At 38.5% G+C, this 25,220-nt stretch overlaps 1 protein-coding gene across 12 annotated transcripts in view; it reads left to right on the forward strand.

The window, feature by feature from the left end:
* FRY (FRY microtubule binding protein) overlaps positions 1–25,220 on the forward strand; it is a 469,586-nt gene that overhangs the window by 268,475 nt on the left and 175,891 nt on the right. For all 12 annotated transcript variants that reach the window (XM_032294839.1, XM_032294841.1, XM_032294838.1 and 9 more), the window contains 2 exons: positions 6,070–6,123; positions 20,189–20,328. In XM_032294839.1, coding sequence (XP_032150730.1) covers positions 6,070–6,123; positions 20,189–20,328 — 194 coding nt within the window. The remainder of the gene's footprint in view (positions 1–6,069; positions 6,124–20,188; positions 20,329–25,220) is intronic.

Genomic DNA, 25,220 nt, shown 5'->3' on the forward strand with positions numbered 1-25,220 from the left:
GTATCCCAGGCTAGAGTACAGTGGCATGCTCTCGGCTCACTGCAACCTCCGCCTCCCAGGTCCCAGGTCAAGCAATTCTCCTGCCTCAGCCTCCCGAGTAGCTGGGATTACAGGCATGCGCCACCATGCCCAGCTAATTTTTTATTTTTAGTAGAGACAAGGTTTCACCATGTTGGCCAGGCTCGTCTTGAACTCCTAACCTTGTGATCTGCCCGCCTCAGCCTCCCAAAGGGCTGGGATTACAGGTGTGAGCCACCGCGCCTGGCCCCATTTGTTAGTTTTTGCTTTGGTTGCCTGTGCTTGTGGGGTACTACTGTGATATTGTGCTATAGCTGGCCTAGAGCCAGAACCTGAGCAACGCCATTTTATAAGATAATGCTGTGTTTGGCTTCTGTAAATAAAGCTGCTAGTTTGCTCTGAAAAATGCCCACTATGTAAAGCTGCTTACCTTTTCTTATCAGTACCAGAATAAGCAGCCTAAGCTAATGCCATCTTGGCCCCTGCAACTCATAATAAGTAACTAAGATCTGTGACTTCCACCACTACCCAGATAATGTGTAAACTAACATTTATCTTGACTTCTGTAGACCACTTAAGTAACAATCGGAGTGACAAAAGTCCCTTGGCCCTTGGAATGTCCGGAGCCCCCCTCACCCTTGTCTCCGCCCAGGAGGTGATTTACAGAATCCACTAGCCCTCAAAATGTCTGAAGCCCTTCATCCCCATCCCCGCTCCTCACCCTCTGGGTCCTAAAACCAGGATGTGGTTTTTCAGCTTAAAAACCCTGCTGTCCCTGAGTTCAACGCCACAGGTTGGAGAGACGTGAGTCCTCTGTGGTCACCGGCCATAAAAGACCCTGCAATTTGGCATACTTTTGTCTTGGTGTTAATTCATACTCGAATTTCAATACTTCGCTACTCAAGAAAATTTGCCTAGACCAACATCCTGGAGATTTTCCCTACTGTTTTCTTGTAGTACTTTCATAGTTTCAGGTCTCTGATTTACAGGTCTCTTTTCTGAAGCAGGCCTGAGACTTACTGATCTTTACCTCGTATTCCGATGGCTCTCTTCTGAACTGGAGCAAGTTTGCTTCTCTCCTTTCCTCTCTTTATTATCCTTCCTCCCTTCTTTCCTTTCTTCCTCCTTACTTCGTTTCTTCCTTCTTTCTCTTATTCCCTTTCCTTCCCTCCATCTTCCTTCCTTTTTTTTCTTCCTTTCCTCCTTCCTGTCTTCATTTCTTCCCTCATCCTTTCTTTCCTCCCTCTTTCTTACGTTCTTTCCCTCTCTTCCTTCCTTTCTTTCATCTTTTGTTCTCTTTATTTTTTAGCCACTGTGATATTCTCTCCCCTAGGTGTACTCTTAAGCCTCATTTCACTGATAAAATCTATGTTGATGCAAAGAAAATCTTGGTTATGTTAAAATGTGAACCTGATTCTCTGTGCCCAAAGCTATCTTTCCAAATGCATAGAGATATAGTCAGGCATTTAACACACCTTGATAAGTTCCAACTGTGTTGGGGTATGAAGGAGACAGACAAGTTACAACATGGTGGGAATGCTGACAGGAATAGGTTCAAATAAAGTACTGTGTGACAACTAACAGGTGACTCTGCCAGGGACGCCTGAGGAGGGGCTTCATCTGGAAAGTGACATTTAAAAGAATATGATTAAGACAATATATTTGTGGCCAGGAGCAGTGGCTCACGCTTGTAATCCTAGCACTTTGGGAGGCCAAGGTGGGCAGATCACCTGAGGTCAAGGGTTCCAGACCAGCCAGGTCAACATGGCAAAACCCCATCTCTACTAAAAATAAAAAAATTAGCCAGGCGTGGTGGCACATGCCCGTAATCCCAACTACTCCGGTGGCTGAGGCTGAGGCAGGAGAATCATTTAAACCCAGGAGGCAGAGGTTGCAGTGAGCCGAGATCACTCCACAGCCCTCCAGCCTGGGCGACAGAGCAAGACTCCATCTCACAAAAAAAAAAAACAATATAGTTGCATAAAAATAGTTAAGGAAAACTTAGTATGTTATTTTATTGAGGCATTGACCCCAGGTTCTTAGCTAATGGACTTCACTTTTATGTATAGCGACAGCTTATATCAACTTTGCCTACTAGAGAAAGTGAGCCTGGCAATATATTGTTTCCTTCATATGTATGCAAAAATGTGTAAGTATAAAATATCATGTTTATCATCTTCCTATTCAATTTGTAGTGGGTCAAAAATAACTTTGAGGTATGAGGAGCTTTGGGATGTGGGTGGAAACAGTCACCTTTCTTTCTCCACTGCGACAGGACCCTCTTTTAGGTAATAGTGAAAGAGGACTGCCTTCCACGCTCCCACGATGTGAACTCCTGAGTTGTTGTAAGGGCCTACAGACCCACAGGTGTGCTGAGTTATCACTTGGCTGGGATTTAAGGTCTCCCATATGGATGTATTCCCATGTTTCTAGTATATATAGAAGCAGTATTGATTTTTGCTACTATGGTACAGAGCCTTTTTTTTCCTTTTTTTTTTTTTGAGATGAAGTCTCACTCTGTTACCCAGGCTGGAGTGCAGTGGTGCGACCTCGGCTCACTGCAACCTCCATCTCCCAGGTTCAAGTGATTCTCCCACCTCAGCTTCCCAAGGAGATGGGATTATAGGCATCTGCCACCACACCCAGCTAATTTTTATACTTTTAATAGAGACAGGGTTTCACTATGTTGGCCAAGCTGGTCTCAAACTCCCAACATCAGGTGATCCACCCGCCTCGGCCTCCCAAAGTGCCAAGATTACAGGCCTGAGCCACCATCCCCAGTCCAGAGCTATTTAAAAGTATCATTGGAGCTGCAGTATTAGCTCTCTGTCATTATGTATAGTTTTAAACAGTAGATACTAAAGTAAAATTACTATCTTGTATGTTTGGAGTGTGAGTGTGTGTTTTCTGGTTGAGAACTTTTTGAACATTTCTGGAATTAAAAACGGTCTTCATAAAATAGGTAATGATGATATTTGAACAACATTTGAATGTACTTAATGCCACTGATTTGTACACTTTAAAGTGTTAAGTATCCTGCTATGTATATTTTACCACAATAAAAAGTATTTTTAAAACTTTAAAACTTAAAACAAGACATATATACAGAAAATAAAGGGATTTTCATATTTCAAGAAACTGGATACCACTGCCCTAGAACTTTTATGAACTTGGCAAATGCCTAGCCAGCACCAAGCAAAATGCACGTGGTAGTCTCAGCCTACAAGTCCGAGGTTTCACCAAGAACCTTAGAAATCAACTACTCTGTCTCCGTTGCCAAATATACAGGTTCAAAATGTGTATTCATATAAAATACAGAGCATACTGTGTTCTTATGGGTAAACAAACATTTTCTGTTCTAAGTATACGATTTAGATACAATGAATAAATACTATATGTATTCATCACTCCACAGTGTCTGAGGGTTCACAGTGTGTCCCATGCTACACGTTGGGTGGAATGCTACATGTCAGGCAAGCTATGCTCTGTCCCGTGACTTTAAGTGTTGAGAGAAACACAGTCACTGCATTTCTGGGGATTGCCACCTAGCAAGGATGGTGCTTGTTACCTCACTCATGAGTGTGTAATTGCACAAGATGATGGCTGTGATGTGATTTTACTCAACAGTAAGGTCTATGAAAGGACAAATACTGAATCTTTGCAGGCATGTACCAGGGAGGAGCACACAGGTGTTAGGGGATGGTTCAGAGAAGGGCCTCCCTGAGGAAGTGATAGTTCACCTGAGGTTTGAATAATGAATAAGTAGAGACAAGACTCATAAGAAGAAATTAACCACATTTCCCCTCTCAGACTCGACTCTTCTCTCTAGTAGTGGATATCAGGATCGTGTGTTCTTCAGTATTCCACCCCGGTAGCATTTGACACATTGTGAACCCTCAGTTGCTGTTGAGTGATGAATAAACATATAGTATCTGTTCATTATATCTACATAGTATACTTTCAAAAGAAAATGTTACTCATAAGAACACAGTATTATCTGTATTTTAGATGAATATACATTTTGAACCTGTATAATTAGCAATGGAGACAGAGTAGTTGATTTCTAAGGCTCTTGGTGAAATCTCAGTCTTGCAGGATGAGACCACCATGTGCATTTCTTCAAGAACAAAGACAGTATGGGGCAGGGGTGGGGGTTTGCATCTGCCTTAGGTATAGATCATCTTTGTGAGTAGAGAGGACTGGAAAAATGGTTAGGCCCACAGTGAGAGAGTCTATGTGAGCAGCTAAATATAAATGGAATCTTGCTAGGGAACCTGCATTGGCCAGAGGAAAAGGTAATATTTTTTGATATATAATTTTTACATTGTTTCTAATCCTAACCAAATTTTGGATCAGAGGGAACTTCCATTGCAAAGAAATACACACACACACACACACACACACACACGCACACACACACGCACGCACACACAAAAATAAGGAAAAGTAACATGAAATGCCCTGCCTGAAGATCAGTTAAATCTTCCTAACGTGAACAAAGATGTCATGATTAGGGAGAATTGTTTCTGTAGTAGACTCTTGTTCCTACAAATATTATTTTTTAAGAGAGCTACATGTGGTGCAAGACAAATCACATGCCCCAAATTCACCAGTTACTCCTAGTAAATGTATGATTGATATGTTTATTTATTAGACTCAATACCAGTCTAATAAATAAACGTTTCTTTCCTTCTGAAGTTAGGGACTTGGAATGGTGTATTACTTTCAACATTTCATTTTATTTTATTTTATTTTTTTTGAGATGGAGTCTTGCTCTGTCACCAGGCTGAAGTGCAGTGGCATGATCTCAGCTCACTGCAATGTTCTCCTCCCAGGTTCAAGTGATTCCCCTGCCTCAGCCTCCCAAGTAGCTTGGATTACAGGCTTGTGCCACCACACCCAGCTAATTTTTGTATTTTTAGTAGAGAAAGGGTTTCATCATGTTGGCCAGGATGTCTCGATCTCTTGACCTCATGATCCTCCCACCTCGGCCTCCCAAAGTGCTGGAATTACAGATGTGAGTCACAGCGCCTGGCCAGCCCCACCTCTTAACACCATCACCTTGAAGGTTAGGTTTCAGCATATGAATTTTGGGGGGATATATTCAGGCCATAGCACAATACATTATTAACTGTGGTCACCATGCTATACGGTAGCTTTCCAGAACTTATTCTTCCTATCTAAATGAAACTGTAGTCTTTGATCAACATCTTTCATTTCCTCTCATCCCTCTCTCACCAGCCCATAGTAACTACCATTCTAGTCTCTGCTTCTGTGAATTTGACTCTTTTTAAATTTCAGGGTTATGTGAGATTGTATAGTATTTGTCTTTCTGTGCCTGGCTTATAACACCCGGCATGATATCCTCCAGGTTTGTCCATGTTGTCAGAAATAACCAGATTTCCTTTTTTAAGGCTAAATAATCTTCCATTGTATATGTATAGCACATTTCTTTATCCATTCATCCACTGACGGACTCTCAGACTTACTGTATTTTGGCTATTGTGAATAATGCTCAATATCTCTTCAAGCATGCAGATGTCTCTTCAAGATACTGGTTTCATTTTCTTTGAATACATACTCAGAAGGTGACTTACTGGATCATATGGTAGTTCTATCTTTAACTTTTTGAAAAACCTCCATACTTTTTTCCACAGTCGCTCTACTAATTTACAGTATGCAAGAGTTCTTTTTTCTCTACATGTTCACCAACACTTATTATCTGTTGTCTTTTTGATAAAAGTCTTTATGACAGGTATGAGGTGATATCTCATTGCGGTTTTCATTTGTGTTTCCCTAAGTATCAGATTCTTAATGTTTTGGTCAAAGAGGTATGTGTTTAGGTGAATAGCAAGAGTCATGGCAGTAATGATCAAACACACCTACTATGGTTAAAATACCTAAGGGAGAATTCCTCACTCGTTTAAACATTGGCACCTCCCCATTCCATAATGAAATGAGTGAGAAAAAAATGGAATAATAATAACATTTCTTTTATACTATTTAAGAGACTCTAATAACTATTCTTGCATATATTCTTTTTCTTGCTAGGAAAAGCCATTGACAAAATCTCTGCAACGTGGAGAAGACCCCCAATTTGATCAGGTATGTGGTATATATGTTATATACTAGCTTTTCTTTCAGAATTCACACAAGACATGCTCACTATTGTTGTATGGTTGAATATCCTCAAAGAGAATATGGGTATGTGAACTTAAGAACTGTACCCTGCAGTATTCCTGGTTATGGCTTATAGATGTTCAGTAAATATCTATGATTAGAATTAAAAAGAACTGGAAAGTATTGGGTTAATGAGTAGGTCTTCAACTGGCTATTTCCTAAATCTTTACATAACAGAATTAAATAAACCAATAAAAGATAGTTTAAAGGAAATTCCATTCCTTTAAAAACTTGAGATTCTTCTAATAAATGACACTATGTGATAATCAGATCTCTGCACTAGAGCTTATTCTTGTTTTCATCCAACATTTTTTTGAAAGCCTACTGTTTGCTTGATGCTGTGCTAGGTACCAGTGATACAAAGTCTAAGTTAAGTTCTAGGCTTTCTAGAATTCACAGTCTTGTGAGAAAGATACTACCTCAAAAATAAGTATAAAATAGTATAGGATCTTAGATTCTAATACAGAAAATAATACATGAACAAAATGAGTTGAGATAGAATAAATACAAAGTCCTTTGAAAATAGGTTAGGACTAGTAAAAGAACATTCAAGTCTAAACAGTAGGTAATAAACATACAGAATCAGGAAGGCTCTAGGCATGTTTAGAAATGATGGAAAACAGGACATCAGAGGAGGCTGGAGGTGTGTTTGTGAGGTTTCCTAAACTTTTGCAGTTAATGACAAAAAGGACATTATGTTCTTCAAAAACCTCAGATGGTGCCAATGTCAGATACAAAATACTGCTGGATATTCCCTGGCCTGTGCTAGTATGGTGTTTTTTATGGTCTAATGAAAAACACACAGGGTGTACACTTTCTGTAGGGCTTTGAAATTGCCTTTAATACGAAATCCAGAGGAAACCTCTCTGGCTGTACAAATTTAGATTTGTCTGATCCAGAAACATCACGATTGTACAGACAAAATCCTTCATTTTCTATTTAATGAGCTGTTCTGTGAAGGAGACCTCACAGGTTTGTGCTCACAGCCAGCCCTGCAAGGCTGGCATGGCTCTGGGCTTGCTCTATTGCCAGTAGACCTGGCCATTTTCCAGAATGCTGGTGAAAAATGGAAGATGGGCCTCATCTCTTTGTGCCATGATGCTCTCTTCCCTAGTCACATTGTCCGTTGTTATTGTCACCTGGCAGGTGCTAGGGTGGTCAGAGACCCTTGGTGAATATGGTATGTGACGTTTGTGGTTACCATTTTGGAAATGTGGCAAGTTGTGGCTTTTTAAGAATGTAAATAGTGCTGGGTGCAGTGGCCCATGCCTGTAATCCCAGCACTTTGGGAGGCCGAGGTGGATCTTCTGAGCTCAGGAGTTTGAGACCAAACTGGAAAACATGGTGAAATCTTGCCTCTACCAAAATTATAAAAAATTAGCGAGGCATAGTGGCACATGCCTGTGGTCCCAGCTACTTAGGAGGCTGAGGTGGGAGGATCACTTGAGGAGGTGGAGGTTGAGTTGAGCCAAGATCAGGTCACTGCACTCAAACCTTGGTCACAGTGAAATCCTATCTCAGAAAAAAAAATGTAAATACTTATCACCTGTCTTTTGTAACCTTTCCACCTTTTATATTCTTTATTTTTATCCTATTAAATTATCACTGTCCTTTCTTCAAAAACATTTTTCTCCAGCTTAATGTACCTCTCTTTATTCTCTGAGAAAAGGATTCTAAATTTTAACATTACAGATTATAGTAATCCCAAATAACTAATAATTAGGCTTAAACACAATTTCTCATTTATTACTCAGCTTTCTATTTCTGAATCTCGTATTGTGGAAAAGACATAGCCTTTGGAATTAGACAAACCTGTGTTTAAATCCAACCTTTGTCACTTACTTAGCTATATTACTTTTAACTTTGCATCTCCAAGTGTTGTCCATGGATCTGTGTCATCAGCATCACCTGGGAGCTTGTGAGAAATGCAGAATCTCAGCCTGGCACCAGAGCTGCTGCATCCGCCACCTAACAAGACTCCCAGGTGACTCACATGCACATTAATGCTTGAGAAGCCCTGCCCTGTAACATAGCTCTATGTATTAAAGACGCTTTAAGTGTGAACCAATAGTAAGACGGTCACTAAGAACTTTCAAATGGGACACATAGGCTTGTCTTCTGATGATTACATCATAAACTCACAAATGAACTGTGAGAGAGGACAAGCCCCAAAATCTAATCTCGTTTTAAAGTGATAGCAAGACTTTCAGGCCTGACAGGGTTTGGCTGTGTCCCTACCCAAATCTCTCCTTGAATTGTAGCTCCCATAATTTCCACCTGTCATGGGAAGGACCCAGAGGGAGGTAATTGAATCATGGGGAGCAGGTCTTTCCCATGCTATTCTCATGATAGTGAATGAGTCTCATGAGATCTGTGGTTTTGTAAAGAGTTCCCTTGCACATGCTCTCTCTTGCCTGCTGCCATTGTGTGACATGACTTTGCTTCTCATTCACCTTCCACCATGATTGTGAGGCCTCCCAGCCATGCAGAACTGTGAGTCCTTTAAATTTCTTTCCTTTGTAAATTACCCAGGCTCAAGTATATCTTTATTAGCAGCATGAGAGCAGACTAATACAAGGCTATAGAGAAGCTTTACTAAAGTTGGTTCACCTGTAGATTCAATGGGGAAAAAAAGTTGGCAAAGCATAATAGCTTTTGAAAGTGCTTATTATGGTTCAAATGTGTCCCCTCCAAAATTCAGCTGCTGCTAATGTGATAGTATCAAAAGGTAGGGCCTTTAAATGGTGATTTTGCCATGAGGGGTCCTCCTTGTGAATGGGGTTAGGTGCTCTTATAATAGGTCCTGACAGAGGGAGTGCCTCTCTTTTTGTCCTTTCTCCATGTGAGATCACAGTGTTCAAGAAGTCATCTTGGAAGCAGAGACCAAACATTCACCAGACGTGCACCTACTGGTGACTTGATCTTGGACTTCCCAGCCTCCAGAACTGTAATAAATACATTTTTGTTATTTATCAATTACCAATCTCAGCAGCACTAAAACAGTGCTCATCTGCTGTTTCAACCAACAAACTATAAGAATTTTAGTTCCATTGGTAAGGCCATGAGTATAGCAAGGTCTCTTAGTCCTTTGGCATTAAACCTTTAAACAGGAGGATTTTAATCTGGGTTCTCACAGAGGTCTGTCTATGGGAAAAGCACATGCTGGAGATGCCACTTTCACTGGTTTAGACTCCATTACTATAATTGTAGGGGTAGTTGTAATAGTAGAGATAGCGTTTATTTAATACTTATCATATGATAGGCACTATGCTAAGTGCATCCTTTGAAGAACATACAGTTGGTTCCTGTTTAAATGATATTTGTATCAAGTTCTTTCTTCTAAATGTCACTGGCATGAACAACAGAGTATGTAGAGCTGTTTCACTGCCTAACCCTGAATGGCCCTCTTTACTCCTCTACCTAACCAGCCCATGATTCATTTTCTTCTTGCTGGAAATAGAAGCAAGGAAAAAAAATCATGTAATCCTTTATAGTTTACCCAGCCTGTTCTCATATTATCTCACCTGACATCACAACCCTTCCTGCAACTCCAAAAAGATAACATTATTATCATCATCTCTATATTATATATAGTATATCAATATTAAATATATTAAATTATATTATCATTAAACATAATACATATAATATATCATGTTAATATTAAATATATCAAGATGATATATAACATTTAATATATTTAGTATAGAGATAATAATGAATAATCATGAGTCTCAGAAGTTTGCCAATATTATATGACTAAAACCTGAAGGAGCCAAGACTGTAATTTATCTTTTCTGACTATATAGGCTGTGCTTTTTACTCCATAATCTTTGTTTCTAAAAACTAGGTTGATGAGAGTGGGAAGTTTTCAACAGGTAAAGTATCTAAAATCTTTAAATCAGTTATGATTAGCTTTGGCTAAAAAACAAAAATATAGTGAAATCTTCTTGAGCAAGATTATTTTTTTCTTTCTTACATATGGCTTACATTCTCAAGGTCCAGGATGGCTTGGCCATTGTATCTGTATTCCAGGCAGCCAGAAAAAGAAATGGAAAAAGAATTACAGAAAAACAAAAACCAAAACTATCCAACATGGCATACACCATTTCTACTTATATCCAGTTAGCCAGATGTCAATCACATGGCCGCATCTAGCTATAAGAAAGGTGGAGAAGTTTGGCCGGGCGCAGTGGCTCACGCCTGTAATCCCAGCACTTTGGGAGGCTAAGGTGGGCGGATCACAAGGTCAAGAGATCGAGACCATCCTGGCCAACATGGTGAATCCCCATCTCTACTAAAAATACAAAAATTAGCTGGGCATGGTGGTACACACCTGTAGTCCCAGCTACTCAGGAGGCTGAAGCAGGATAATCGCTTGAACCTGGGAGGCAGAGGTTGCAGTGAGCCGAGATTATGCCACTGCTCTCCAGCCTGGCAACAGAAAAAAACCCCACCCTAAAAAAAAAAAAAAAAAAAAAAAAAAAAAGTGGAGAAATTGTACTTTGGGTGACCATGTGTCCATCTAAACTGAGATATCTTATAGCTAAGGAAGAAGAGAAGAATGGGTAACAGCTACATTTATCTACTAGATATTTTGCCAAAATGCCCAAACTAGAACTACTCACAGTTCTGTACCTCTTTCTTTCCCACTGTGGGTTTCTCCTCAAATTTGCCAAATTTCCAGTTTCAACTTAAATATATGTATGTATATTTACATATAATTAGCCAGGCTTGGTGGCACGCATCTGTAATCCCAGCTACTCCGGAGGCTAAAGCAGAATCGCTTGAACCTGGGAAGCAGAGGTTGCAGTGAGCCGAGATCGCATCATTGCACTCCAGCCTGGGTGACAGAGCGGGACTCTGTCTCAAAAAAAAAAAAAAGAAAGAACCTGGAAAAAAAGATTTTATAAAGACAAGATGTTTAAACAGAATTTTTAAAGCTCAGTGTTAGTAGGAGAAATATACTGGTGAATGCTTTACACATGGAGAACTAGGAATTTGTACCCTTATTTCCAGAGTTTCACTTTTCACAAATTTCAGGAATGTGAGTTTTTTCCATTCTTATATAGCACCTACCTCCTGGCAACCATGTGCCAAGCATCCTGCCAGCTGGAGGAAACAAACTGGAAGGAAGCATAGTACCTGCCCTAGAGGCCCCACCGCTGGAGTCTTGTGGGAGAGAAAAATAAAACTACCATCAGATAAATGATAACCCCAGGCTAGTAAGTAAGCTAAAGCTGCTGTGAGCCCCAGGAGAGCAAACTTCTCCCTGCCCTGGAGAGCCAGGGATGCCTTCATGGAGCAGACAGCAGAGGTTCAGAGCAGTATGGGCTATGACTTCCAGTCCAATCTAGTGATAAAGTCATACCAGGAACAAGAACCAATAAAGGCAAAAGAGATTTCCAACAGCATTTGAAGATGTATATGCTGCCACTGTTTATTTTAAATTGCTATATTAACTGTCAGGGCTTAGCGAGTAAACTGAGTCAAAAAATTGTTCTGTTAATAAAGTAATTTAGTGAACACTTATTAATTGTGTGTGTGTGTGTGTGTATGTATGTACATATACACAACATTTTATATGAGACAAAGAGATGTAAGAATGTGGTCCCCAGGAATGTATTTCACATTCCAGGAGCTTCAGATCCGGAAGAGGATAAGACAGTGCGCAACCAGTTGTGACAGGGGCCTGCATGTGTAAGAAGTGCTGCATGAATGATGTGGACAGTAAACATGGTGAGACTTCAGGGACAGAAGACATGCGCTTTAGGGCCAGGTGCCTAGCTAGAAAATGCCTTCTAGATGAGAGCATGGTTTATCAGGTGCCTAAAACAGTAGGATTAATGGGATTTGCTGAGTGTTGATGGTGAGCAAGATAGGAAATTTCAGAAGAAAAGAACATTTTATGCAATGGTCCTTAACAGAAAAAAGACACTATCAGTTGTCTTTGAGGAACTTAGAAATGGATCAATGTGGCTGATGCAGAAGTCATGCATTGTTAAAGGATAATCTTCAAAAACAGGCAAAAATATGACCCACAGACAGATACAAAATGAACCTGTGTTAAACATTTTATTTAACTCATTATTAGTGAGGGATGTTGTAGCCAGTTAAGAAATTCAAAAAATGAGACACATTTATAAATCAGCGTTGAAATAATTGCAATCATAGGTGAAACTGGCTTCTCTCATGTCGAGGAGGGAAGTCCGTTGAACCTTCAGTGGACAGTTTTTCATGTCTATAGACGAGAATTATTTTGCATTGCTATCAGTTATCTACCATTTACACAGTTTTTAAATAGCTCAAAGACATTGACATGTGCAGAGCCCCCATAGACTCAGAATCAGATAACCCCTTGAGAAGTATGCTTTTTCATGAAAAACAAAATATGTTTTTCATGAAAAACAAATATTTCCCACAGTCTGGGGGAAGTTAAAAAAGAGATCAGAAAAAAAAAAAAAAAAAAAAAAAAAAGAGATCAGACAGCAAAGGTAGGAAGGGATCAGACTGTGAAAGACCTTAATGCCAGTGGGATGAGGCTCTATGCATATCAGCATCAAAGTGGCAACTTGATGTTAGCCCCAAGGGGACAACGGTCATGAAGCCAGTAATGGAGAGACCTAAGGCATTGGGGAGCATGGCATTGATACAGATTTGAGGCTAAAAGTGTCTAAACTAAAATGGAGGCAGTGAGACTATAAGAGAGGATGATTATAAGCAAAATGATATAAGAAGAAGCAATATTGCTTGAGAGGAGAAACAAAAAAAATAACTGTAGTTTTAAACATTATTTGGAGCGATTTCCATTCAATTAAACAAACAATGCATGCCCAATAGGGACTAGGATTGGTGCAAGTTGCCGATGTTACAAAAATGAGGAAGACAGAGCCCTGAACTCCAGGAGCTCTCAATCCCAGAAGGAAGACAGTCATCTACACAAATAATGTAGCAATGTAAAAGCTATAATAGAGGTAGTATCCAGTGCTCTAGGAACTCAGATAAAGGAGCAGTTAATGAGGCTAGGAAGGTACACAAGTGTGTGTTACAAGAAGCAACCAAGGAGCAGTGACATTTAAAATAAGCCTTTTGTCCAGATAAACAAGTTGGGCCAAGGTGTGCCACACAGCAGGGGTCTCACAGACAAAAGGGAACTTGAAGATGAAAAGAGCAGAGTGCTGGTGATGAAGGTGGAAAGGTGGACTGAGCCCATTGCAGTGGGTGGTAGGAGCCATGCTGGGGGGTCTAGATTATTTTCTCTGGACTATGAGCTCTTTAAGCAGAGGAAACTATGCTTGGGGGCAGAAAACAAGGGAAGGCTGTAAATCAGTTATGCATACTGAGTTTTCAGGGAAGGGAAAATATCTCAAGAAAAATAACTGGGGTTCAGCTTGTTGTGTGGTCACTCAGCAAACACTGTTAGAGACTAGAGCACATGAGTGAAGAATATCATAAAGAGTTTAGCATCAGGAGATCAGATCTACAAAAGAATGGCAGCCACTAGATACAATTACTCTCAGAGGTGCCGTGAAAATTTTGGCTGACAAAGTCGTAAATGAATATTCTTTCACATGCCTTCCAGCTACATGCAAATACTTGCTTGTTGATTTGCTCTGCCCTTGGCTTTTAGACCTTTGCTTATGCAGTATTTAATGATGATGTGAGCATACAATGTGTTAAATAATACCAACAGTGGTATGCCATACGATGTTTTTCTGTTTGAAGTACTATTTCAACTTTTAAAATAGTCTCATACAGTAAGGGAAAGTTATTTTCGTTTGCATAATAAAGTCTGATTACTCTACAAAGAAACCGTGTCAGAGCAATCAGAATTCAGATCCTTATTGTCACAGATGAATTGTCTTACTATGCTTTGGCATTTCATGAGGAACAGAATAGAAGATAAAGTACAGGAGGCCAGTGAAGACAGGGCCACATCATAGGATTCTGGGGAGGAAACCCTTTCCAGGAGAACCTGGTAAATACTGTCATTTGCCCAGGAGTCTTCAAGAGAAATCATTGCAAAAAAAGGCCATTGGTTAGCCATCGAATTAGCCCTGCTCATTTTTCAAATAAAGGTGCCAATAGTATGGCAAGAACAGAAATCAGATTTCAGGGATCAAGAATAGAGTTGGGGTTGGATACAGTGGCTCACTCCTGTAATCCCAGCACTTTAGGAGGCCGAGGCAGGTGGCTTATTTGAGGTCAGAAGTTCGAGACCAACCTGACCAACGTGGTAAAACCCCGTCTCAACTAAGAATACAAAAAAATTAGCTGGGCGTGGTAGGGTGTGCCTGTAGTCCTGGCTACTGAGGTGGCTGAGGCAGGAAAATCACTTGAACTTGGGAGGCAGAGGTTGCGGTGAGTCGAGATTGTGCCACTGCACTCCAGCCTGGGCCACAGAGTGCGATTCCATGTCAAAAAAAAAGAAGAGAATTGGCAGTGAAGCAGGAAGAGGAAACATCACCATTGCATGGTGATTGATTGAAAGTCTGTCAGGAAGAAGGACAGATAATTGGGAATTAGATGAGAAAGAGGAGAGCAGGACCATAGGAGGGCTACGTGTGTTTCACAGAACCTTTTATACCAAATAAAGTACAAGAGCTTAACACTGTGCCTTCTTGCAGAAGGTTATGTCTGTTTGTCACAACCCACTTGTATTTGGACTTAACTCTTTTCTCAAAGTGGTGGAGGGTCCTGAGTTAATAATTCGTTTTATTCAATTGATGGATTTTGGTTCCAGAATAGTCATGAGTTCCTGTCCTCAATGTCCTTTCCCATTGGCTTTGAAGTGAGCAGTTGCCTGCAGCAAACTCAGAGAGCCAGATGTTTGCTACCTTTCCCTCATGGGTCTAATGTAGGACAAACATTGCTCAGTGACCTCTAATGTAAGCATTTGCAAGGCACCAGGCAAAAGGCCTTGTATTTATATCTGCTGGAGTCAGAAAAGAATGGGAATACAAACTGGGTTGCAGGGGTTCTAATGAAGACTCTGGGAGTTTGTGCTTGGATACGGGATAAGTGGGGCTTTCGGGTTTCTGCAATATAACTAGTAAGTGACATTTCTCCAGTTCTGGTAAATAAAATTCTGACAGCAACTTCTGTTATTTATTCTGTTATTAACTTAGCCTGTGATCTCATCACAGTCACCGTGTGTGTGTGTGTGTGTGTGTGTGTGTGTGTTTAATGCTCCAATTTCTGTATTTGGAAACGAAAGAAGGAAACATATTTTGGAAGGTTTATTATGTGCTCCACATTTTATGGCATCTCATTTGTCCCCATAAAATCCCATTAGTCCCATTTTACAGCTGGGAACACAAAGCATCAGAGAAATGGTGGCATCCCAAGCTCATACAGCTATAAGAGACAGAGCTGTAACTTGAACCCAAGACCATTTGATCATTTCCAATGCACTAGAGAAACTCTGAAAACACGGCACATGAGGGGTCAATCATCACATGTTGTTTCTGAGAACATTAAGTTGTAGCTATTTACAGTTCAATGTGACTTATATTCTTAACTAGTGTCATATCTACTAATTGCAGATAATTTGTCCAAACATCCTAAATAATTTCAGTTATTCTAAATAACTTCCAGATGTTATGTCTTACATACTTTTGTGTACGTGTGTACTTATGTAGTGTTTATTTATTAATATGTTAAAATACTAACTGTAAACAGGAAACGCATAGTAAAATACATTTATACCTCTGTAGCTGAGCTAAAATCACTTTTTACTACCTTGGATGGTAGTAATTTTCCAGAAAAGGAAGCAGATGCAATTCTAGTGTTTCAACATTGACTCTAATATTACCATTCAATGAAAATCTATTTAAAATGTATAAATGAAAAATGTAAGCAATTAAGAGTGAAAACAATTTAACTTGCATTGGATTTACATTAGTGTTAGTCAGCATTGCTTAAATTATTCTCCAGTGGAACACTGTGTTCTATGAAATGAACTAAGATGTTAAAATCAAATAATGATCTTTTCCTAACTTGAAGGAAAAATACATTTAATGCATAGATTTTTATGATATTGTTTTCCTATGAAACTATTCTTAAATCTTTGTCATTACTCATCAAATACTATAATCTAGCAATAGTATTATATATGATCAAGTATAAATAAATAGCATTTGAAATTAAGATATCAGCATTTTATGGTAGTACACAGAAAGTATCCTGGCCCCCAAAGTTGCTTGACCACTTGAATTTGTTTGAGAAATTAGACCATCAATGCAGTTACTTTAAAATCATTCATTAAATGTACCATTTATGAGAAGCCAGTCTTATTACTATAAAATATGGAATGACTCCACCGAGTAATATTCAAATATTTATGTGTGAAGTTTGATTCTTTGCATTTAACAAGTATAATAAAATGCTTTTGAAAAATCAATGTCTGAGCTGCAGCATAATAGTCTCTTTTGGCCTATGTATACATAAACGGCCAAAGTAAACATTAAAACATTTACAAAGTACATTTAGTTTTCTTCTCTATCCCCCTCAAATAGAAAACACCAGTGTGAAATGGTTCTGTGATTCCATGCACTTCATCTCTTCATGCTGCCCAGTACCTAGCTCATCTATGGTGGAAGAATATGATCATTTAAATGCAACAAGAACATCTTTGTAAATGGGCCTGCCCCCTTTTTGCAGCAGCACAGAGCTAGAATTCATCTTACCATTGGCTCTGCTTCCCGTAAATGAAGGAGTTGAGTAACCAAGAAGCCAGCTAGACCTTCCTCCCTTCCTGAGCTTTGAGGGCCAGGTCTTTGCAAATTCCACCCTTCCTTCCTGAAAGCCTGGGCTCAAAAGGGCAGTAACAGAAAGATGGAAAAACACACATATCCACCCCATGCTGACCTTTCATCCCTTCTGAGATGGTCTCAGTGTTTTACCATGGAAAGTATGCCCCGTAGATCTAATACCAAGAATGGATTCAGGGTGGCTTTTTAATGGGGAGGAAAAAATTATTTTAAGAAATTATTATAGATGAAGTCTGATGAACACTATGGAAGTTCTCTATGGAGAATGGGGGTTCCATATTAGTGAAGTAGGTAAACATTGTGTGCATTGCCCAGAGGTGTTTAGGAGTCAAACATAAGTTTCAATCTCTTTTATGGGTCTATAGTGAATATTGGAACTTGTGGAAATATCCCACACAGGTATTTTTTGACTAAACGTTTCATTTTGAAATAGTTTTGGATTTGCAGAAAAGTTGCAAAGATAATTCAGGCAGTTGCCAGTTTCCCCTGCTACTAGCATCTTACATTGCCATGGAACTTTTTTCACAACTAAGAAACCAGCGTTAGTATATTGTTTTATGTTTTGGGTTTTTTTAGTGATTTACTGTAAAGGACATTGCAAAGGATACAGATGAAGAGACGTGTAGGCCAAGCTATCTGGGAAGGGATGCAGAGTTCCATGCACAGTATTGTTAACTAAACTCTTTACTTTATTTGTGTTTCCTTTGTTTTTCTCTGATATATTTTTTCTATTTCAAGATACTAGTTAGAATACCACATGAACGTTTAGTCATCCTGTCTGCTTAGATTCTCCAGTCTTACACAAGTATTTTAAAATTATTGAAATGTGATTGTAATGCTTTGAAATGTCATTACCTTTGTAATAGTTAAGATAGTTAGCCTATAGACAGAAACTCTGAATTCTTATCCCTTTTTCTTCTATGGGAGGAATGTCCTTCATTTCTCAATTCAAAACATTTTAGATGATGGTGATTTAGGAAAGTAAATATCCTTTCTCCTGTTGGGGTAACTTTAGAGAGAATTAGTAAATTACTATCTTACATCATGATTGGCTTTCTTCCAAAAAGTTACTGCCGTTACTTACATTCATGACCACAGCAGGAAAAATATGTGTTGGCTATGAGTATCAATAGAGTCAGGGGAAGACTCTAGTGATAATAAGTAGATGCTCTTCAGTTGTAAAAGTTGATGCTGTCTAGGTTTACAGGGCAGGCTGAATGCAATAGCCTATTTATTTTTAGTTTATATTAACTCATAACTAAAGATAATGTACAGTTTTGTATGTGTACATAACCATCATTATAGGAGACAGCATGAAGTAGGCTGTGAAGAGGTAGAATGTGAGGAAGAAAGCAATAAATATTTTGTTCAATCTCAGAGTTTCTTTTAAAGGTGACAGTGGAAAATCCTATTGACACAAAGCACTTTTTCACTCCTTTTACTCTCATTTCCTGCTTTATAAAAGGAAGTGAAGCCTGGCCTGCTTAACTGCAGAAATATTGTGAGTTAACTAAGGATTTCCATTTCTTCTGCCATCTCTGCTGCCCAGGCCGAGATCACTGAATGCCTGGAATCACTGCAGTCACCTCATGCAATGCAAGATGTGTGTGAATTCATCTCCACATCACCCCACTGTTTGGGGGATTTCACCCCCCCAAACACAATTTGTATGGGCTTATGTCCCTATTCAAAAATCTTCAGAGTCTTTCCATTTTCTAGAAAAGAAAAATTTTTAGCATTATATTCCTTCACTCTGGCAAAATAAAGTCTTCACACCAGTCAGATATTTCTTCTTTCATTTTTCATTTTTTTCACTTGCCGTATCATGAACATTTTCATGTCATAAATATGTTTATATTAGAAATATATTTTAATGGTTTCTTAGTCTACACCAAATTCAGCATCTTATTAAGCATATACATGTAGCTGGATATTTATGTTGTTTCTATCCTTTTGCTATAATAAGTAATGCTGTACTACACCTTCTTGCTTATCTCTAATTATGGACTTGAGACAAATTCTAAGAGTGGCCTTCTTGAGAATGACTTTTATTAGGTTCTTGATATGTATCTCCAAATTATCTTCCAGAGATATTATGCCTGTTTTTTTTTTTCTATCAGCGGTATATGAATATGTCCACTTTATCACTTCTTATCAACTCTGGGTGTTATAATTTGCATATAGTTTGTTAATTAAGTAGTTAAAACCTATTTCATTGTAGTTTTACATATTCTGGAGACAAGGCCTTAGTCAGATGCTTTGCAAATATTTTTGCCCACTCTGTGGCTTGTCCCTTATCACATTCTTAACTGTATTTTTCTAAAAGCAGAAGCTTTTGATGTTGATAAGTTTACACCAAATTTCGTCATGGACTTTGCTTATGGGGTCATATCTAAGAAATCCTTGCCTAATGCAAAGTCACAAAGGTCCTTTCCTATGTTTTCTTGAAATTTTATATTTTTAGGTTTTATACTTAAATTTATGAGGCATGTTGTGGAAACTTTTGCATATGGCAATGAGATATGGATTTTTTTTTAAATAGTAATCAGTTAAAAAATCAGGACTCTTTCCAGATAAGGAAATTAGAATAACAGTTCTACTAAAGGCACATTTGTTGTTTAAAGAAAAGGGGAGAAGTTTGTCTTTAATGTAATATGGAGTAAATTATTGCTGCTCATTTGTGTCTTGAGTCTAATTTGGGGCACACTTTAATGGATGAATAATTATTGTCCAAAACCATACATTATTATTATTACTTAGGTTATTTGGTGATGGGGGTAGATTTATTTCATCTAAACTAGTAATGTAATTGTATTAATATATTTATACCAACATTTTTAGGACCGAAGAAGCCTTCATCTACTTTAGGTAGATGAAAGTGGGAACGTAATTTCTTTGCGGCTCCATGAATAACCTGTATGCAATTAACATCTGATTTCTAGAATGAAAGGTAGTCAAAGTAATTAACTTTCTTGAACCACAAAATTATTCTTATATGAAGAACATCTGTCAGCATTAAGGGACAGGCTCTTGGGAATGTACTAATAAAATTATGAAAGTGAAACTCCGTCTCAAAAAAAAAAAAAAGAAAGAAAGGCCTGTGATACATAAGAAAGTTTTTTAGTGAGGAGTGCTTGGGGTTACTTGTGAAATAAAAAGTTTCTCAGTAATTGGCGGTGCTATCAGAGCCTTCTAATCACCTGCATTTTCCTCCATAGGTCATCAGCTCAATGAGCTCCCTTTCTGAGTACTGCCTGCCTTCCATTCTACGTACATTATTTGACTGGTATAAAAGGCAAAATGGCATTGAGGATGAATCACATGAATACAGACCAAGAACAAGCAATAAATCAAAAAGGTACATTTCTTCTGTGTAAGGATCATGGTTTTATTTTGTTTTATTTTCAAGAAACATACATCAGAATTAGAGTTGCAAGGCAATTGGGTCTTCGTGACTCTTCACAAGGATACCTAGCAGCTGCTCCAGAGGCCGTGTATCTGTAGCAGGTAACCCATTTGGAGCACCAAGTCACTGCCAGCCATCACAGGGTGAAAATTCATACTCAGCCTTATTTCAACTTTGGTGGAGACAGGTGTGAAGGACCACAGGTCACTTTCTTACCAGCTCCTTTCCTCTGCCCTCTCCCACTGAGTCTGCACCCAAAGCAGAATGCTGGCTGCAGGCCATGCGTGACATGCCAAGATAGTTTAGTCCTCGTTCCAGTAACCTTGAGTGCTCAGTGTACTGTAGTGGGAAGGACGCTGGATTGAACGTGAGTAGTAGACCTGGCGCTGCCACTAATTAGCCATGTGACTTTGGGCAGCTCCCCACCCCTTTGTAACTCAGCCTCCTTGTGAGCAAAACAAGTAAGTTAGGTGACACCATCTCCAACTCCTCCTTCCAGCTGAGTATTTTGTTTATTTATTCTGTGTGCCCTTCTTCTTGTGGATTTGAAAAATGGAACTTCCTGTAAAACTTAAGATTTAAAACATCCCGGCTGTAAAATTTAAGATTCTCATTAATGTGTGTCCCCCCAAATTTTAGGTAAGCACATATAATTTCATGTGTTTGAAGTCAACCTATAGCAAGGCAGTGAATATAAGAAAGATTAACATACTTACTTTATTTAAAAAAATAAAAGATTATTTTAAAAAGTAGTTAGATTACTCCATATAAATGAATTATTCCCATTTAAAAAATACTTTAAAAGTCAGTAAACTGAAATTAATCAATCAGAAAATCAAACATTAACTACTTTTGTGAATGATTTATCCCTCTCATTTTTCTTGAAATTTCTAATACTGTTTCAAAAGGCTTCTTTTGAAATTGAAGAATTGTAATATCACCACATTATACTTTGACAAAATTTGTGATCCGGTTTTATAATGTGCTTGAATTTATGCAAGATTTAATCATATAATTTTGTTTGGGAGAGAGATTAATGACTTTTTCATATTGAATGATTTTTTTTAGTGAAGGAAATTTTTAGAATTTTTAGATATAACGCAGATGCCATAAAATTTACCCTTTTAAAGTATATAATTCAGTGTTTTTAGTATATGTGCAGGGTTGTACAAACATTACCACTCTAATTTCAGAACATTTTTATCATCCCCAAATCCTGTACCCATTAGCAGTCTCTCCTTATGAATATTTTTTTAATTTACCAAGTTTTAAAAATAAAATTTAGGCTGGGCGCAGTGGCTTACACCTGTATCCCAGCACTTTCGGAGGCTAAGGTGGGCAGATCACTAGGTCAGGAGATCCAGACCAGCCTGGCTAACATGGTGAAACCCCGTCTCTACTGAAAGTACAAAAAATTAGCCAGGCATGGTGGCATGCACCTGTAATTCCAACTACTCAGAAGGCTGAGGCAGTGAACCTGGGAGGCAGAGGTTGAAGTGAGCCATGATTGCGCCACTGCACTCCAGCTTGGGTGACAGAGTGAGACACCATATCAAAAATAAATAAATAAATCTAGAATTCAAATTTTTTATCTGAAAATGGTTCAGACAATGTGATAAAGAAATTAAAGGGATCATTTTATTATTTTTCCCACATTACATGTTGACTTAGGAACAGATATTAAAACCTTCCCAGGGGCAGGGAGTGGGACGGTTTTTAGTGAGTTGAATTTTTAGTTTTGTTCCTCTGTTTTGTCAGAATTTAGTTGTTGAAATTAGATTTTTTGTGAATTTCTTTATGGATTAAAAATGATAGTTTTTAAAATTGTGTTACTGATGATTTTCAGGAGATCAGAGTAACTACTGAGATCAGATAAAGAATCAGGACAGTAAAATTTGACTTAGTAGCATTTTAGTTAACACTTGAATTTTTAAAATAAAAGAGAAAATGGGTCCTTAGAAAACAGCTGAAAGAATGAAGCTCTCTAAGGCTTGATGTAGCTGAATGTGAGTTTCTGTTACTCTGAAAAAAGATTGGGGGGACTTTAAGGAGGAGTATAAACTACTGAAAATAGTCAGATGTCAGAAATGTACATTGGGTTGTAATTTCTAATATTAGTACAATACCGACATTTTGATTGCCAAGTAAATTTGTCAAATGCCTCTGGCTCCTGGCAATTGAACTGCAAACCAGCAATAACGTTAAATTCATTTTTAGAAAAGTGTATGTCTTATTTTTGTATTTGAAAACATAATTTGGCTTATTAAATAAAATAGAATCAGAGGTCTACATTTTTTTTTCTGCCAAGAACTGCTACTTTCTTCCTCCGGCCACTTGCAAAGACCCTTATCATCCAACACAAAATACTCTCTCTACTCCTGCTGGCCATCTTTGGGAGTTCTACTTCCTTTTGGTCTTTCCAACTTCCTGTCTCCTTATTCTATAATATAATGGATTTGAAGCCTGATTTCTGAGTGCCCTCCTTTTTCATGCAGCTGTATAGGTTTTCCTTTCCCCCAGCTCACAGTGCATGTTTCTAGTTCCAGTGGATCTTGAAGGACTTTAGATACATGGTTTTGTTCACAAGTCTCCCTCCTGGCAGGGCTGTTCATAAACGATCCTGTTCATAAATGATCCAGAGAAGGAATGGGTTCCTACTCTGTTGATACATTTACCCTTGAAAGGTAAACATGAAAGTTCCTTCTTAACCCGTTCAATCATCCAGCAACCTTAATTTGACTCGCTCAAAGTTACAGAGCATGCCAGAAGGTCTTCTTTAGATCTTAAATATCACCTTCCTTTCTTCTTATTCCCTTTTGACTAAAGAGAAAAACATTCCAGATTTAAAATAGTCTTGATTTATTTTGAAAATATCTTCCTGGCAAGTCTAAATCCTGTCATCCCTCCTCATTGGTTTTATTTAATATATAATATTGAGTGTTTGTGTGGTTGGGAAATTATGCTAAATACTTTACATGTTTTATCTTCTCAAACGATTATGTAAGTACTATAATTCCCATTTTGTAGGTGGAAAAATTGCCAATAAATAGAAGAGGCATGATTTTATGCCAGACTGTTCCATACCAGAGTCAGGGCTCTAGGCCACTTACGGTACCAAGGAGCTCAGCAGTCATTTCATTTGTCTTTTGTTCAATTCCAAATGAGGCTTCAATCAGTGGGTTAGGCAAGCAGAAAATGGGGTAGAGGGCTGCCTTGCTGTTTTTCTGACACTGCTGATTCTGTTTCTAACTTTTTAAAAATTTTATTTATTTTTCCGTAAGTTATTGGGGTACAGGTAGTATTTGATTACATGAGTAAGTTCTTTACTGGTGATTGTGAGATTTTGGTGTACCCATCTCCTGAGCAGTATACACTGCACCGTATTTGTAGCCTTTATCCCTCATCCACTTCCCACTCTTCCCAGCAAGTCCCCAAAGTCCATTGTATCATTCTTTTTTCTTTTTCTTTTTTTTTTTTTTTTTTTTTTGAGATGGAGTCTCTCTCTGTCACCAGTACAATGGTGTGATCTCAGCTCACGGCAGCCACCACCTCCTGGGTTCAAGTGATTCTCCTGCCTCAGCCTCCTGAGTAGCTAGGACTGCAAGCGCATGCCACTGCACCTGGCTAATTTTTGTATTTTTAGTAGGGACAGGGTTTCACCATGTTGGCCAGGCTGGTCTCAAACGCCTGACTTCATCATCTGCCTGCCTCAGCCTCCCAAAATGCTGGGATTACAGGCATGAGCCACCACACCTGGCCCCCACAGTATCATTCTTACGCCTTTGCGTACTCACAGCTTAGCTCCCACATATCAGTGGGAACATACGATGTTTGGTTTTCCATTCCTGAGTTATTTCACTTAGAATAATAGTCTCCAGTCTCATCCAGGTCACTGCAAATGTTGCCAATTCATTCCTTCTATGGCTGCACAGTATTCCATAATATATAAATACCACAGTTTCTTTATCCACTTATTGATTAATGGGCATTTAGGTTGGTTTATGATTTTGCCATTGTGAATTGTGCCACTATAAATACGCATGTATAAGTATCTTTTTCAAATAATGACTTCTTTTCCTCCGGGTAGATACCCATAGTGGGATTGCTGGATCAAATGGTATTTCTACTTTTAGTTCTTTAAGGAATCTCCACACTGTTTTCCATAGTGGCTGTTCTAGTTTACATTCCTACCAGCAGTGTAGAAGTGTTCCCTGTTCACCACATCCCTGCCAACATCTACTGTTTTTTGATTTTTTCTTATTATGGCCATTCTTGCAGGAGTAAGTTGGTATCCCATGTCGGTTTTGATTTGCATTTCCCTAATCATTAGTGATGTTGAGCATTTTTTCATTTGTTTGTTGGCTATTTGTATATCTTCTTCTGAGAATTGCTTATTCATATCCTTAGCCCACTTTTTGATGGGATTGTTTGGTTTTTTCTTACTGATTTATTTGAGTTCATTGTAGATTCTAGATATTAGTCCTTTGTCAGATGTATAGATTGTGAGGATTTTCTCCCACTCTGTGGGTTATCTGTTTACTCTGCTGACTGTTTCTTTTGCTGTGCAAAAGCTCTTTAATTTAATTAGGTCCCAGCTATTTATCTTTGTTTTTATTGCATTTGCTTTTGGGTTTTTGGTCATGAAATCCTTGCTTAAGCCAATGTCTAGAAGGGTTTTTCCAGTGTTATCTTCTAGAATTTTTATAGTTTCAGGTCTTAGGTTTAAGTCCTTAATCCATCTTGAGTTGGTTTTTGTATAAGGTAAGAGATTAGGATCCAATTTCATTCCCTACATGTGGCTAGCTAGTTATCCCAGCACCATTTGTTGAAAAGGTTGTCCTTTC

Source organism: Sapajus apella, unplaced genomic scaffold (assembly GCF_009761245.1).
Source record: "Sapajus apella isolate SASKATOON/1434 unplaced genomic scaffold, GSC_monkey_1.0 scaffold32, whole genome shotgun sequence".
Classification (NCBI taxonomy): domain Eukaryota; kingdom Metazoa; phylum Chordata; class Mammalia; order Primates; family Cebidae; genus Sapajus; species Sapajus apella.